The 12,925-nt window shown below is 38.7% G+C and overlaps 1 protein-coding gene across 14 annotated transcripts in view; it reads right to left on the minus strand.

Annotated features, from left to right (window-relative positions):
* The window catches only part of nap1l1 (nucleosome assembly protein 1-like 1), a 62,358-nt gene that overhangs the window by 24,879 nt on the left and 24,554 nt on the right, over positions 1-12,925 (minus strand). For 12 of the 14 annotated variants that reach the window (XM_069904333.1, XM_069904338.1, XM_069904332.1 and 9 more), the window contains exons 3-8: positions 9,383-9,468; positions 7,966-8,068; positions 5,517-5,658; positions 3,932-4,045; positions 1,618-1,746; positions 571-642 (exon numbers count right to left, since the gene is read on the minus strand). In XM_069904333.1, coding sequence (XP_069760434.1) covers positions 571-642; positions 1,618-1,746; positions 3,932-4,045; positions 5,517-5,658; positions 7,966-8,068; positions 9,383-9,468 — 646 coding nt within the window. The remainder of the gene's footprint in view (positions 1-570; positions 643-1,617; positions 1,747-3,931; positions 4,046-5,516; positions 5,659-7,965; positions 8,069-9,382; positions 9,469-12,925) is intronic. The other 2 variants (XM_069904331.1, XM_069904329.1) reach the window with 1 other exon arrangement.

Consider the following 12,925-nt stretch of genomic DNA (forward strand, 5'->3'; position numbering starts at 1 on the left):
CTTAAACATTCAGCAAGAACTAGTTTCATGTTGGACTTTAAGAAAACTTCTGGGTGCCACTTATGACATCAGGACAGAAGATGGCGCTGCTGCCCTTGGCAGCCCCCAATGAATTGTTGCAGCACTCCATCTGCTCCAGTATCAACAGCAGTTAAATTAGCAGATGGTAATCCAGTTTTAAAAAAAATTAGACAAACAGCATGGTAAGAGACCCTTCCAGCCCACGAGCCCATGCTGCCCCAAATACCCCAATTAACCTACAATCCCCGTACGTTTTTGAAGGGTGGGAGGAAACTGGAGCAACCGGAGGAAACCCATGCAGAAACCAGGGAGAACATACAAACTCCTTAAAGACAGCGCAGCACTTAATTACCAATCATAGCACAAAAAGCATAGATTATTGCATCTTCTTTCAGAGGCTCAGATTACACTGAGGAGCCTTGCAGACAATATGAACTACAAGATAGCATTCAGGTCAGGACACAACGGGATCATGAATACAAATAAATACTGCCTTTCCAGCATCTTCCATGTTCTGCAGACAATTAAAAATACTGTCAAGAAACTTACCATTGGTTGTCCAGGATCTGAAAATTTAACCTTCAAGTCTTTTAAATGCTTTAAAATAGGCTCATCATGTTCCTAAAAATAAAGAATTTTCAAATTTTAGGAGTTGCATCTGACTTGGCAGTCCCCCAACCTGCAGAACCTCCTAATAATAATCAAGCCGTTAAACAATCCCAGAAACAAGAGTGCCTGGAATAAATTGTCACAGTTGGTGATGGGGGCTGGTACAATGGAAATGATTAAAAAGTTGCAAGAATAAAGGGAGGATTATGGGTGTCAGGAAGGAAAGGGTTAGATTGTGGAGTAGGTTTACATAGGTCAGCACATCATAGGCCAATGTTCTGTGCTGCAAGGTTCTGTTCTAAAGCAAATGGTATAAATATACACAAATATTTGCTATCTGCTTTTAAATTAAACAAACCAAATCCCTATACTCATTGTCTAATTTAAATTGTTGATTAAATAAGCAGGCTGGATAATCATTCGATTAAAATTAAACCAGAATTTGCTGCCGCCTTCTGGAAGAACATCCAGACAAAATCAAATCTTGCTGGCTATTGCAAACGATTTCAATTAAAACCACTGGGGTTCAGCTGTTTCATCTTCGTGCCCAAAATAAACCTCTCAACTTCAAGTTTTTAATTGAATAAATAAGCATAAATTATTTAGACATACAACATGGTAACAGACCCTTTCAGCCCACAAGCCCATGCTGCCCCTTTAGCATAACTACCACTACAATTTGTTAAATTGTATATTATCTATTAACGATACAAATTTAAATTTTGACATTTCAATTACAAATATTTACAGCTGACAAAGCCCTGACCCAATTTGCTATCAAAAGCATTTCAGAGGGCTGCCTGCCTGTGATGAAGATCCCATCATCACCCTACAAATTAACTTGAGGGAACAGGTGGCCCATGAGTTCAATGCTCCAAATCAGTACAAAGTTCAAATCACAGAGGGGTCTTGCCCATGGGAAAAAATATACATCAAGAGTCTGAAACTTGACATTTTTTACAATTCACTATCCATTTCAATGCCTACCTGCACCATGTCACTGAGCAAATCCACATTCTTAAAGACAGTTAACCAAAATTCTGGAATTCCCTTTGGTTTATCTTTTTCTTCGTCCTTCTTTTCTTCCTCCACTTTCACCTTTTCTTTCATTTCATCCTGTCACAAATCAAGAGTTAATAAGTATAGTCTTATAACATTTGGTACTGTCTGGAAATAGGGTACTTGAGGAAGGAAAAACAGGCTGATAGAAAATTGGAATTGTTCTACTAAATAGCAATTTTTTCTGATTATTAATGTGAAATCAGACAATGTTAATCACCGAATGCATATATATGGAATGTGATCACAGACTACACAAATCATTTAATTGGCTGTGAAGTTTACAGTCAAATGTTAGTATGCATGGTGGTGGAGTTGACTTCATCTAGAAATTAACATACAAGAAATTATTCAATTTGTTGAAATGAACATTCCCAATCAAGAAAATGGGGCAAATGGAGAATGAAGTGCTGGTGAGTAGCAAGAAATAAAAAAGACACTTAATTATGCCATTCATGGATACTCACGCAAAAGCCCTACAAATAATATTTCTTAAATACAAAAGGATCAATATAGAAAAGGGAAATTAAAATCCATTTGAATTTAATTTGAAATGATCTGAAGCTATTCAAATTTCCTATATTGAATGAAAAGCTATTAAAATTCCATAAACAAAATGATATTTACAAGCTAGCATCCATCCAGCTATGGAATCTACAGCAATGCTGCAATGTTCCCTTCCTGAATGAAACAAAATCAATGTTATTCAATGAATATTTGCACTCTATTGGTTCTCAACTAGTGGGCCATGGCTTGTTTACATGTGGGTCTTTAAAAATGTTAAATAAAATAGTTTAAATTATATAAAGATGTGTTTGTTACAGAGCTGCCTTTGGCTTGAAAATATTGCTCAGTCTGTTTCATGGCATGTTAGGCCAGAAGCCAGGTGGCCTTAGACAGAAAAAGGTTGAGAACCATGCTCAAGGTTTAGTTTATTTATGTAGCACATTTAAAATAACTCACATTGACCAATTTGCTGTACAAATCATACATTACATCTTAAGTAGTTATTTAAAGTGCAGTATAAAACGGGTACCTGAGGTTTGGAATTGTACATACAACATGGTAACAATTGACAATCACCTCAAAACACTTGCAAGTCAAAATATAACTTCAGCCTAGATTTAAGAGTTAAAGGAAGGGGCTGATTTGTTGGAGGGAGGAATGTTGTTCCAGTTTAGGGGCTGCAATAGCGAAGGCGTGGTCTTCAGAGTTCGCGATTTGAGCGTGGAACAACCAAGCTGGCTGATCTGAGGGGTCTTGAAGTGGAGCAGAGCATTAGGAGATCAGTGATGTAGGAGGGGCTAGTCCATTAATGGCTTTGTAAACAAACTGGATAACTTTAAAATCGATTCTGAGCCGTACTAGCAACCAGAGAAGAGAGGCCAGAATAGGGGTGATATGGCCCCATTTCTTGGTTCCTGTCAGAAGCCCTGCTGCAGCATTCTGAACCAGTTGCAGATGGGATAATAACGACTAATAACTTTCTCAAGGTCTTTCAGTGACAGGAATAATTTGATTTTGGCAATGATGTGGAGCTGGAAAAAGCCGGATTTTACTAATGCATTGAATTGTCAAAATTGAAGGTGGAATTGAATATCATACCAAGGGATTTAACATGTGGTTTAATGAAGGTGAATAAGTTACCAAGGATATCGGAGATAATTTTGGTGGAGTTGGGGGGGCCAAATAAGATGATCTGATTGGCCTTCGTTTACCTGCAGGAGGTTTTGAGCCATCCAGCACTTTATGTCCTCCAGTCGTTGAGGTTGGTTATCTTTGCTTAATCATTGGGTTTCAGGAGACAGAGCTTAGCCGTGGAAGGAGACGCCGAGTTTTTGGATGATTATGGCCAAGGGGAAGCATGTAGAAGAGAATGAGGCCCAGAATAGACTCTTGTGGGACCCTGCAGGAAAGGTAGCCGACGAGGATGAAAATTTGCCCATGTTGACTGAGAAAGTCCTATCACTGAGATAAGATTTAAACCAGTTCAGGGCCATGCTGTTGACACCGACCTTCTGCCAAGAGGCGATCTATAAAAATAGCGTGATCCACAGTATCGAACGCTGCACTAAGGTCCAGGACAATTAGAATGGCGGAGCTTCCCGAGTCAGTGCCGAGGAGCAGGTCATTGTATGCTCTTAGTAAGGTTTTGCAGCAAGTTAACCACGGATGTTCCTTTGCACTACACGACAGGTAAAATGTGGTGCAAACAAGATTAAATTATAATAAATCATGCCACCTGCTCATAAATCTTAAAATCTGGAATATTTACTGATAATTCCTCCTCTTCATCTCCTTGCCATTTGCATTCCTCCTCCGTAGGCTCAAGGGCGGCATTGATAATATCACACCTCTAATAAAAAGAAGAGATTCATTAATGAGAATTCATTCACCTGGGTCTAATTCTTTATGCAGCTACACAATTAAGATAGTTTGTGCTTAAGTGACACAGATTGTACAGTTACAAGTAATACAAATTAGATGGCAAAGCAAAACTTCTGATCAGTTCTTATGACCAGTGAAAGGACATTCAGAATTTACTGTGTTCAATATTATACCAATAAGGAATATTTTCCAAAACAAAATGTTAAAATCTTACTGAAAAATTTGTCAAGGTACTTTATTTCTTCAAAATGCCAGATACTCGACAACCTTTGTAATGTTTTTAAAAAACCAAACCTGCTAAAAATCCATCAGTTGAGCTATTCTCTGCCCAGAGGTGGTTATCCAACCATTAGAACATAGAGCATTACAACACACTACAACATAGCCCTCCCTCTATGTTGTGCCGACTACGTTCATTTTCAGAACTTGGAAATCTTGGCAAATCAAGATATTACAGCCGTACGCTACTCGAAAGAAGTGACACACATGGAGTGTAGTCCGGTTAAGCTCTGAATTTTATTAGGGCTCAGGGTCGACTTTTATACTTGCATTGTTCCCGCCGTGGCCACCGCCCCCCCAGCTGAACGTCACAAGATGCATAACAAAAGCGGGTACTTCCCTGCATAACAATGCCCTTCTTCCCCGCATCGTCTGTTGGCTGCGCAACAAGGCCAACGCCATTTTGGGGTCACTGGCTTTAAAGCTGCCCTTGCCGTTCACCCACCGGTTCACTTGTTGTGGCCAGGGCCACGAGGCGGGTTGCTGGCCTTTCGTTGTGCTCACTGGCCGGAGTGCTGTGGGCTGCCACATGATTGTTTTTTAACCTCTCCATTTAATATAACCTGAAACTTTTTGTCACATTATTTTTTAAGGAAACAAAGCAATTTTAAACATCCCATCTGAAATACCAGCAGATGACCTGAGCAAGACACAAATAGACTGGTATTGCTAAAGAATCAAACTTGAGATATTAAAAAATACATGTGTGTGGGTGTGAGCAGTGGAAGAAACACAGCCACCACGTTGAGGGTGGTTAACGACGGTTTTTATTCACATTCCGCAAGTCCCTATAAGGGCAGCATGAGCTCAGTCACCTGGTGCCTTGTGACGTCATAATCGCTGCCCAGGGTGGGCGCTGGAAGGGATGCTGGAGTCAGAGAGAAACCTCTGACGACGCCATTTCCCCATGGCTGCCCCACCATGTGGGGAGACAAGTGGGGCCGGTTCTCCATGAGGATGTACGCCACCACACAAGTTCCATCCAATATCAACTGACATATCTAGTGAGCTGAGACACAAGTGTTCAGCAACTGAGTGGAGACACAGATCAAATTAGAGCTTACTATTTCAGTGCTATTAAAATGCTTTTCCTGTGAATTCAGGACAAAATAGGCTTTCCACTTCCAAGGGGAATTGTAAGAATAAAGATGGCATCTCACCTGATCAAAAAGAGGTTGATAAAGAGCAGCATATTTTCTTTGCAATTCGTGAACTTCTTCATAGAACTTGGCCTCTATATGAGCACACTTCACCTGAAGGTTCTTCAAAGCATTAACACGCTTCTTCACAATTTTTGGCAAGCTAAATACCAGAAGACAACCAATTACAACTGGCTTGGTCCTGGAATATTGCCAGCACTGACAACTTATATTTTCTAATCTCATCCACAGTAATTTACAAAAAAACAAGATAGACAATGTCTCATTGGGATACTATCACTTCCACTCATGAGGAGCTAATCCAAACCAACCAAGGTGCAAGGTGGAAAATTGGGATTCTCAGGCTTACATAGTTTAGAAAGGACACTGGATCTTCAGCAATTGTAGCATATCTAAAGGGCAATGATTAAGATTATTAATTTTCTCCGTGACCTTTCTTCCATTGTGGATCTTGTTTATGAACACTAAATTAAATTTAAATATTCAGCATTGCAACAGGCCATTTTGGCTCTAGGAGTTCGTTCTACCCAATTTGCACACTATTAACATTCACCCTGATATGTTTTAAACGGTGGGAGGAAATCAGAGCCACCAGGGAAAACTGATGCAGGTACAGGGTTACGGGGATAAGACTGGAAAGGGGTACTGATGGTAGTGATCAGCCATGATCTGTAAAATGGCGGTGCTGGCTCGACGGGCCGAAGGGCCTACTCCAGCTCCTATTGTCTATTGTCATACAAGCTCCTTATAGATAGTGTGGTATTCGAACCCAGGTTCGGTCCTGATTACTGGCGCTGTAAAGGCATAACGCTTAATGCCAACTATCCCACATCCCTTTTCCCTACTTGTGATGTAGCAAGTCTTTCATTACATCCTAATTTTCATTGTACTTCATAGACAACAACAAATTTCATCTATCAGAGACAAAGGTTGAACACCTACTATTATCTAAACAGGAGGTTCTCAACCAGTGGGCCATGGTGTGTCTCCATGTGGGTCTTTAAAATGTTAAAACAAAATACTTAAAATTAGATAAAGATATGTTTCTTAGAGTTGTCATAGACTTAAAAATATTGCTGAGTCATTATCAAATGGGCCATGACATGTTAGGCTGGAAGGCAGGTGCGTGTTGGACCAAAATAAGTTGAGAGCCACTGTTACTCTCAAATGTCCATCCAATTCTCTTCTGAAGGCTCTCGCCATCCATTTCCAACAGACATACTAACATAAACTATCTCCACATAAAAGCATTGTAAATTTCTGCACTCATTACTTGAGCATCACCTGGTGCTTGAACCATCAACTTCCCCATCTTAATTTTATCAAATTTACCTTCAAACTGATTGCTTCAAAGAACCCACATTTCTCCAAGCTCATATTTCTCAATCCAGGAAATTCTCAATTTAGTAAATCTTCACCATTAAGCACGATGACTATACTTGGTAAGAATACTCTAGGAGCTTAACCAGTTTATAAAAAGTTCCAATAAATTCAGTGCTTTTTACTTTTAATGCTTCCATTTGTGAAGTTCAGGATTCACTAACTATGCCATGACACAAAGATTTGTGCCCTTCAGAAATTTCTAAAAAGAAATTGGTGTAAAACATGGCAACACTGAGCTGCTCTCAGCAGATCAAGTCCTTTCACTCTCCACTCTTGTATCTTTCCACTTTAATAAGATTACCAACTCTGCTCCCTTAAATTTTATTTCAGATTTGATGCCAAATTATGTTGCCTTGACTCCAAATCATATGATCTTTCTCTATAACTCTGAACTTTAGAACTGCTTATTTGTTGTTCTGTCTACTTGTGCAGTATGCCTGCAAAACAATTGCAATACATGTGACAATAAACATAATCTTTCTGCCAGAATCTACATCTTCTCCCCATCAAATTTACCACAAATGAGCCTGTGGCAAATAAACCATTTGAACTCTCATTCCATCATTTCCTGTAGCTATAACTATTTCCTCCCCAGAGTAACTTTAGCTTCTGGGTGTTCCCGGACAGGAATATAGTTAAAATAAAATTTATTCCTAGATACTTTTCGCAAGGAGACAAATTAATGGCTGAAGTTCAGATCAACACTACTAAAATTTTGGAGTTGGCCTCTTTTGCTCAGCCACCTCACTGCAGAAATCCATATTGCCTATTTTATTTGGATTCCTTGAATCAAGATGAGATGCATTTTTAAAAAGTGAAGCTATTCCACCAGTACTTTATTTAGATTCTTAGTAGTAGCTCGATTCTTGAAGGTGAGATGCAAGGGCCAGATACTCCTCACTGCAAAGCCTTTCCCACTTGTTAACTGCAAGCTTAATAAAATATTGCCTCAATGTGTCAAACTTGCTTTCCAATATCAGTACTGTCAAGATGCACCCATCACAGTACGTCAAGTATTCAATTAGCATGCAGCAGCCAAAAACAGTGGCAGAGATTTAACCTTTACCTTTCTATATAACCAGATGGGTTTCCTACAAGTCCATCAAGTCGCTCCTGTAATGCTGCCAAAATTCGTGGATTCTGCATCATCTGAACTGTAAGCTGTCGAGCTGTTCGGGTAGTGTGGGTGGAAATTATACAAATCAGGTAAATGACAAATAGTGGATCACTACATGTTTTTAAAAATAGAGATCAAAACAATTACTCAAGTTAATTTAAGAAAGATACAATGTTATTTCAACATAAATATGGGAGAAAACACAATTTTCAAAGTGGTACTTGCAAAATGTTCATATAAAGAGATGAGGTCAGCCACATGATTCACATAGACAAGGTTAGAGATGAAGACAAGGCAAAGTCCCAGGTGAAATTTATGCAGGGAGCAAGAGATAAGAATAGTTATTTTCAAACTAAATGCATCACAATAATGTAACTAGATTAAAGAAAGTAAAGGTTCCATTAGTGTCACATACTACATTTTAGAATGTAACATGCATTAAATTTAAAAAAAAACTTTCGTCTACCTTAAGGCAGACAGTTATCACTTTGTTCAGCACCTCACAAACTACTCTCCGAGAGCACCAGAGTTTAATCCTGCACTTGGATGGCATCTATATGGAGAGTACTCATTCTACTTTTAACTGAGCAGTTTCCTCTGCTTGTTCATTTCCTCGCACACCACAAAGACATGTGGGTTCTTGGGTTAAGTGGGTACTGTAGATGACCCCTACAGTAGGAGAGGGGTGAAAAGAGGAGTTGATGACTGTGTAGGACTAGTTTAAAGCAGTGTTCAATGATTGGCAGGCTGAAAGGATGGTTTCCTCGCTGCATTTTTCCATGACTTGAATAAAATAATTAACACCCCCACACCATTTAGCTTAAAAAGTGGAGCAAAAAACATAAGTTCAAACAAAAGGAGAAAAGTGATTGTTCAAATATGAACAATATGGAGCTGTTCGATCGAAAGAGATAATAGGATGAAAATTTTATAGGGAGTAGAAATGGAAGACCAGGCAGATGTGGCAGCAGACAGACCTCTGTTCAGCATTAGTGGAAAACCAAGAATTGACAAACCAGATATAAAAGGCAAGCTGAGATTTGGAGGTGGAGACCATCATATCAGCAACACTGAGCCAGGGACACGAACTCATTAACCTTGACACTCAAGGTTTCATGTAATTTTCAAATCACCAACTTTACATTTTCTCAAGATTTTTTGACCATTAACAGATCAACAGTTCTTTCTACTCTTTTTCCACCCAGTTCCAATTACACGTTGACATACTTTCGCTACAATTCCAGTATTAAAAAATTCTGTTTGTAATCATTTTAAACAATTTTATTTAGATGATAAAATGGGGATTGATCATTTTCCACAGCCCAACTGCTTGGTGCTTTCCCAATGCAAATTTGTGCAGAAATACCTTTACTATCTTCAGATGCATCTTCTTCTTCAATATCTTCAACATCCTCCACATCTTCCTTCTGATCACTTTCAGTCTGCTCTTTGCTACAAAAGAGATTTCAAATATGAATGGAATACTTCAAACGTTCTAGTTTATTTTCTCAAATGGAGAAATTAGAGAGTGACTCAGTTACAAAATACTAAGTCCTGTCTGAAATTAACATTTTGCAATGAAATACAAAACCGATTCTGAAAATTTAAAGTTGGTAAGTAGCCATGGTCAAACCTCTGGAACAGAATCTGGCCCTTCAGCTCTCAGAAGGGTGGGGGGGGGGGGGACAGAAGAAGAGGGATTTTGATAGTTTGGGGAATAGATAGGAGGCTCTGTGCACAAGATCATGACCTCCCCTCCCCCACCCCCCCCCCCCCCCCCCCCCTTGATGGTATGTGGCATCCCATATGCCAAAGCAGGAACGTCTCTGATCGAGTGCACAACATTCTCCAGTGGGAGGGTGAGCAACCAGATGTTGTGGTCCATGTCAGTACAAATGACAAATAGGAAAAGGATTGAGGTCCTGAGGAGGGAGCATAGGGAGTTAGGAAGGAAGCTAAAAAGCAGGACCTCAAAGGATTGCTGCCTATGCTAGAAATAGAAAGTTATGGCAGATGAATGCCTAACTGAAGAGTGGGGCTGGGGTTCAGATTATTGGTTCATTGGGATTTACTCTGGGGAAGCCATGAAGTGTACAAAAAGGATGGGTCACCTCGGAAACAGAGGGGACCAATATCCTGGCAGGCAGGTTTGTTAGAGCCGTTGAGGAGAGTTTAAGTGAGTTTTGCATGAGGAAGTGAACCAGAGGGAGGAGTCACGTGATGGAGTAGTGGCCGGTCAGGGAATTCCAGCCCTCTCCGGAAAAGTTGAAAAAAAAACAACCAAAACACAAAGGTACAAGAATAAAAATTAAAATAAAGTAAAGGTGAGAAGAAAATGGCAGCGAAGAGAGAAAAGTCGAAAGCAATGGGAAGAAAAGAGGAAAGAACGTCGGAAGAAGAAGGTGAAGACCTTACCTGTTCGAGGAGGCCTGCGCGGAGAGAGAAGGCCGCTCCCTAAGGTTGGTGGAAGTCCCGAGCTCGGGACTACAAAAGTGGCTTGCGGAGCCGAGTAAAAGTGCGCGATGTGCATGACAAAAAAAACACTGACGGGAGGGGGGGAACAGCTGAGGAGTCAATCTCCACAGCTGAGAGTGACAGCTGCAACACAGCAACAGGAAGAGAACACAGAAAATAACGAGAACAAGAAAGAAGAGAGCAAAAAAAAAAAACAAGGAAACAACAGATGGCCAATCCAGAGGAAGAAGAAGAACATAGAGAAATGGAAGAAGAAGGGAAAGGCAGGACAATGGATATATTTTTTTTTATATAAAGAATATATGGAATCAGTAAAAGAATGACAATTACAAGAATTTAATGAAATAAAAAGAAGAATTAAGAGTGCAGAAGAAAAAATGAATAAAATAGAGATGGTCATATCAGAGATAGGAAAAAGAGTGGACAATGTGGAAGAACGAGAAATAATCGTAGAAATGGAAGTAGAGGACTTAAAAGAGAAATTAGAAGAATCTAATAAAAAGTTAGAGGCACAAGAGCTGTTAGCTCAGAAGATAGATAGAATGGAAAACTATAATAGAAGAAAAAATATAAAGATAGTGGGCCTTAAGGAAGATGAAGAAGGCAAGAATATGAGAGAATTTATAAAAGATTGGATCCCCAGGGTCCTAGGAAGACCAGAATTACAGGAAGAAATGGAAATAGAGAGGGCACATAGAACACTAGCCCCGAAACCACAGCCGCAGCAAAAACCAAGATCCATTTTAGTAAAATTCTTAAGATATACAACAAGAGAAAATATATTGGAGAAAGCAATGAAGAAAATAAGAGAAGACAAAAAACCACTGGAATACAAAGGTCAAAAAAATTTTTTCTATCCAGACATAAGTTTTGAACTCCTGAAGAAGAGGAAGGAGTTCAATACAGCAAAAACGATCCTATGGAAAAAAGGATATAAATTTATGTTAAAATACCCAGTGGTACATAAAATAGTTATTACAGGGCAACAAAACAGACTATTCTCGGATCCGGAGGAAGCACGAAAATTTGCAGAACAACTACAAAACAAGCAGAGAGATGAAGACATGTAATGAGTGTAAAAATGACCACGAACTATATGTATGTGTGTGTGTGTGTGTGTGTATATATATATATATATATATATATATATATATATATATATAGATGTGTATGTATATATGTGTGTACATGAGTGTATCCGTATTTAGAGGAAAATATATAGAGTATAGATAAGAATTAATAAGGGAATGAAAGTGAACAGAGGAAATAAGGAGAGAATTAAAAGAGTGACCTTTGTTATATATGAAAATTGAAATCTTTTCTGGGGGGGGCTGGGTGGGGAGGAGTTACGGTCACCGCAAAATCAGTTGACGCTTGCGAGTGAATTCGCAAATCCAAATGGAGAGGGGAGATGTGGTTGCCCAACAAGGGATAAAGGGCAACTCAGGAGGGGGAGGGGAGAATGGGGTTAAAGAAATTTTAGATAGGAGAATAAGGGAAATGTTTGATGTTTTAGAAATGTTGTCTTATAAAGTGTTCAAAACAAGAAAGCAGAAATGATTAAGAAGGAAAGGTGATGATGAGGAAACGGAAAGGGAAGATAAACAAAGTATGAAATGGCTACGTTGAACTATATGACTTTAAATATTAACGGAACAATAACCAAATCAAAAGGAAGAAACTGCTAAATTTACTGAAAAAAGAAAAAATTGATATAGCATTCGTGCAAGAAACACATTTAACTGAAATGGAGCATAAGAAATTAAAGAGAGATTGGGTAGGACATGTAACAGCAGCGTCATATAATTCAAAAGCTAGAGGAGTAGCTATATTAATCAGTAAAAATGTACCAATTAAAATAGAAGAGGAAATAATAGATCCAGCAGGAAGATATGTAATGATAAAATGTCAAATATATTGGGAGTTTTGGAATCTACTCAATGTATATTCACCTAACGAAGAAGATCAAAAGTTTATGCAAGATATTTTTTTTGAAGATAGCAGACACGCAAGGGAACATATTAATAGGAGGGGATTTCAACCTTAATTTGGATTCAAATATGGATAAAACTGGGAAAAAAATTAACAGAAAGAACAAAGTAACCAAATTTATAATTAAATCGATGCAAGAAATGCAACTTTTGGATATATGGAGGAAACAACACCCAAAGGAAAAGGAATATTCATATTATTCGGGTAGACATAAAACATACTCAAGAATAGACCTATTCCTGTTATCAGCTCGTATGCAAGATAGAGTAAGAAAAACAGAATATAAAGCTAGAATATTATCGGACTATTCACCCTTGATATTGACAATAGAGTTAGAGGACATCCCTCCAAGAATGTATAGATGGAGATTAAACTCCATGCTACTTAAAAGGCAGGATTTTAGAGAATTCATTGAAAGACAAATTAAAATGTACTTTGAAAT

The sequence above is a fragment of the Narcine bancroftii genome, chromosome 11 (genome assembly GCF_036971445.1).
Source record: "Narcine bancroftii isolate sNarBan1 chromosome 11, sNarBan1.hap1, whole genome shotgun sequence".
NCBI classification, from domain to species: domain Eukaryota; kingdom Metazoa; phylum Chordata; class Chondrichthyes; order Torpediniformes; family Narcinidae; genus Narcine; species Narcine bancroftii.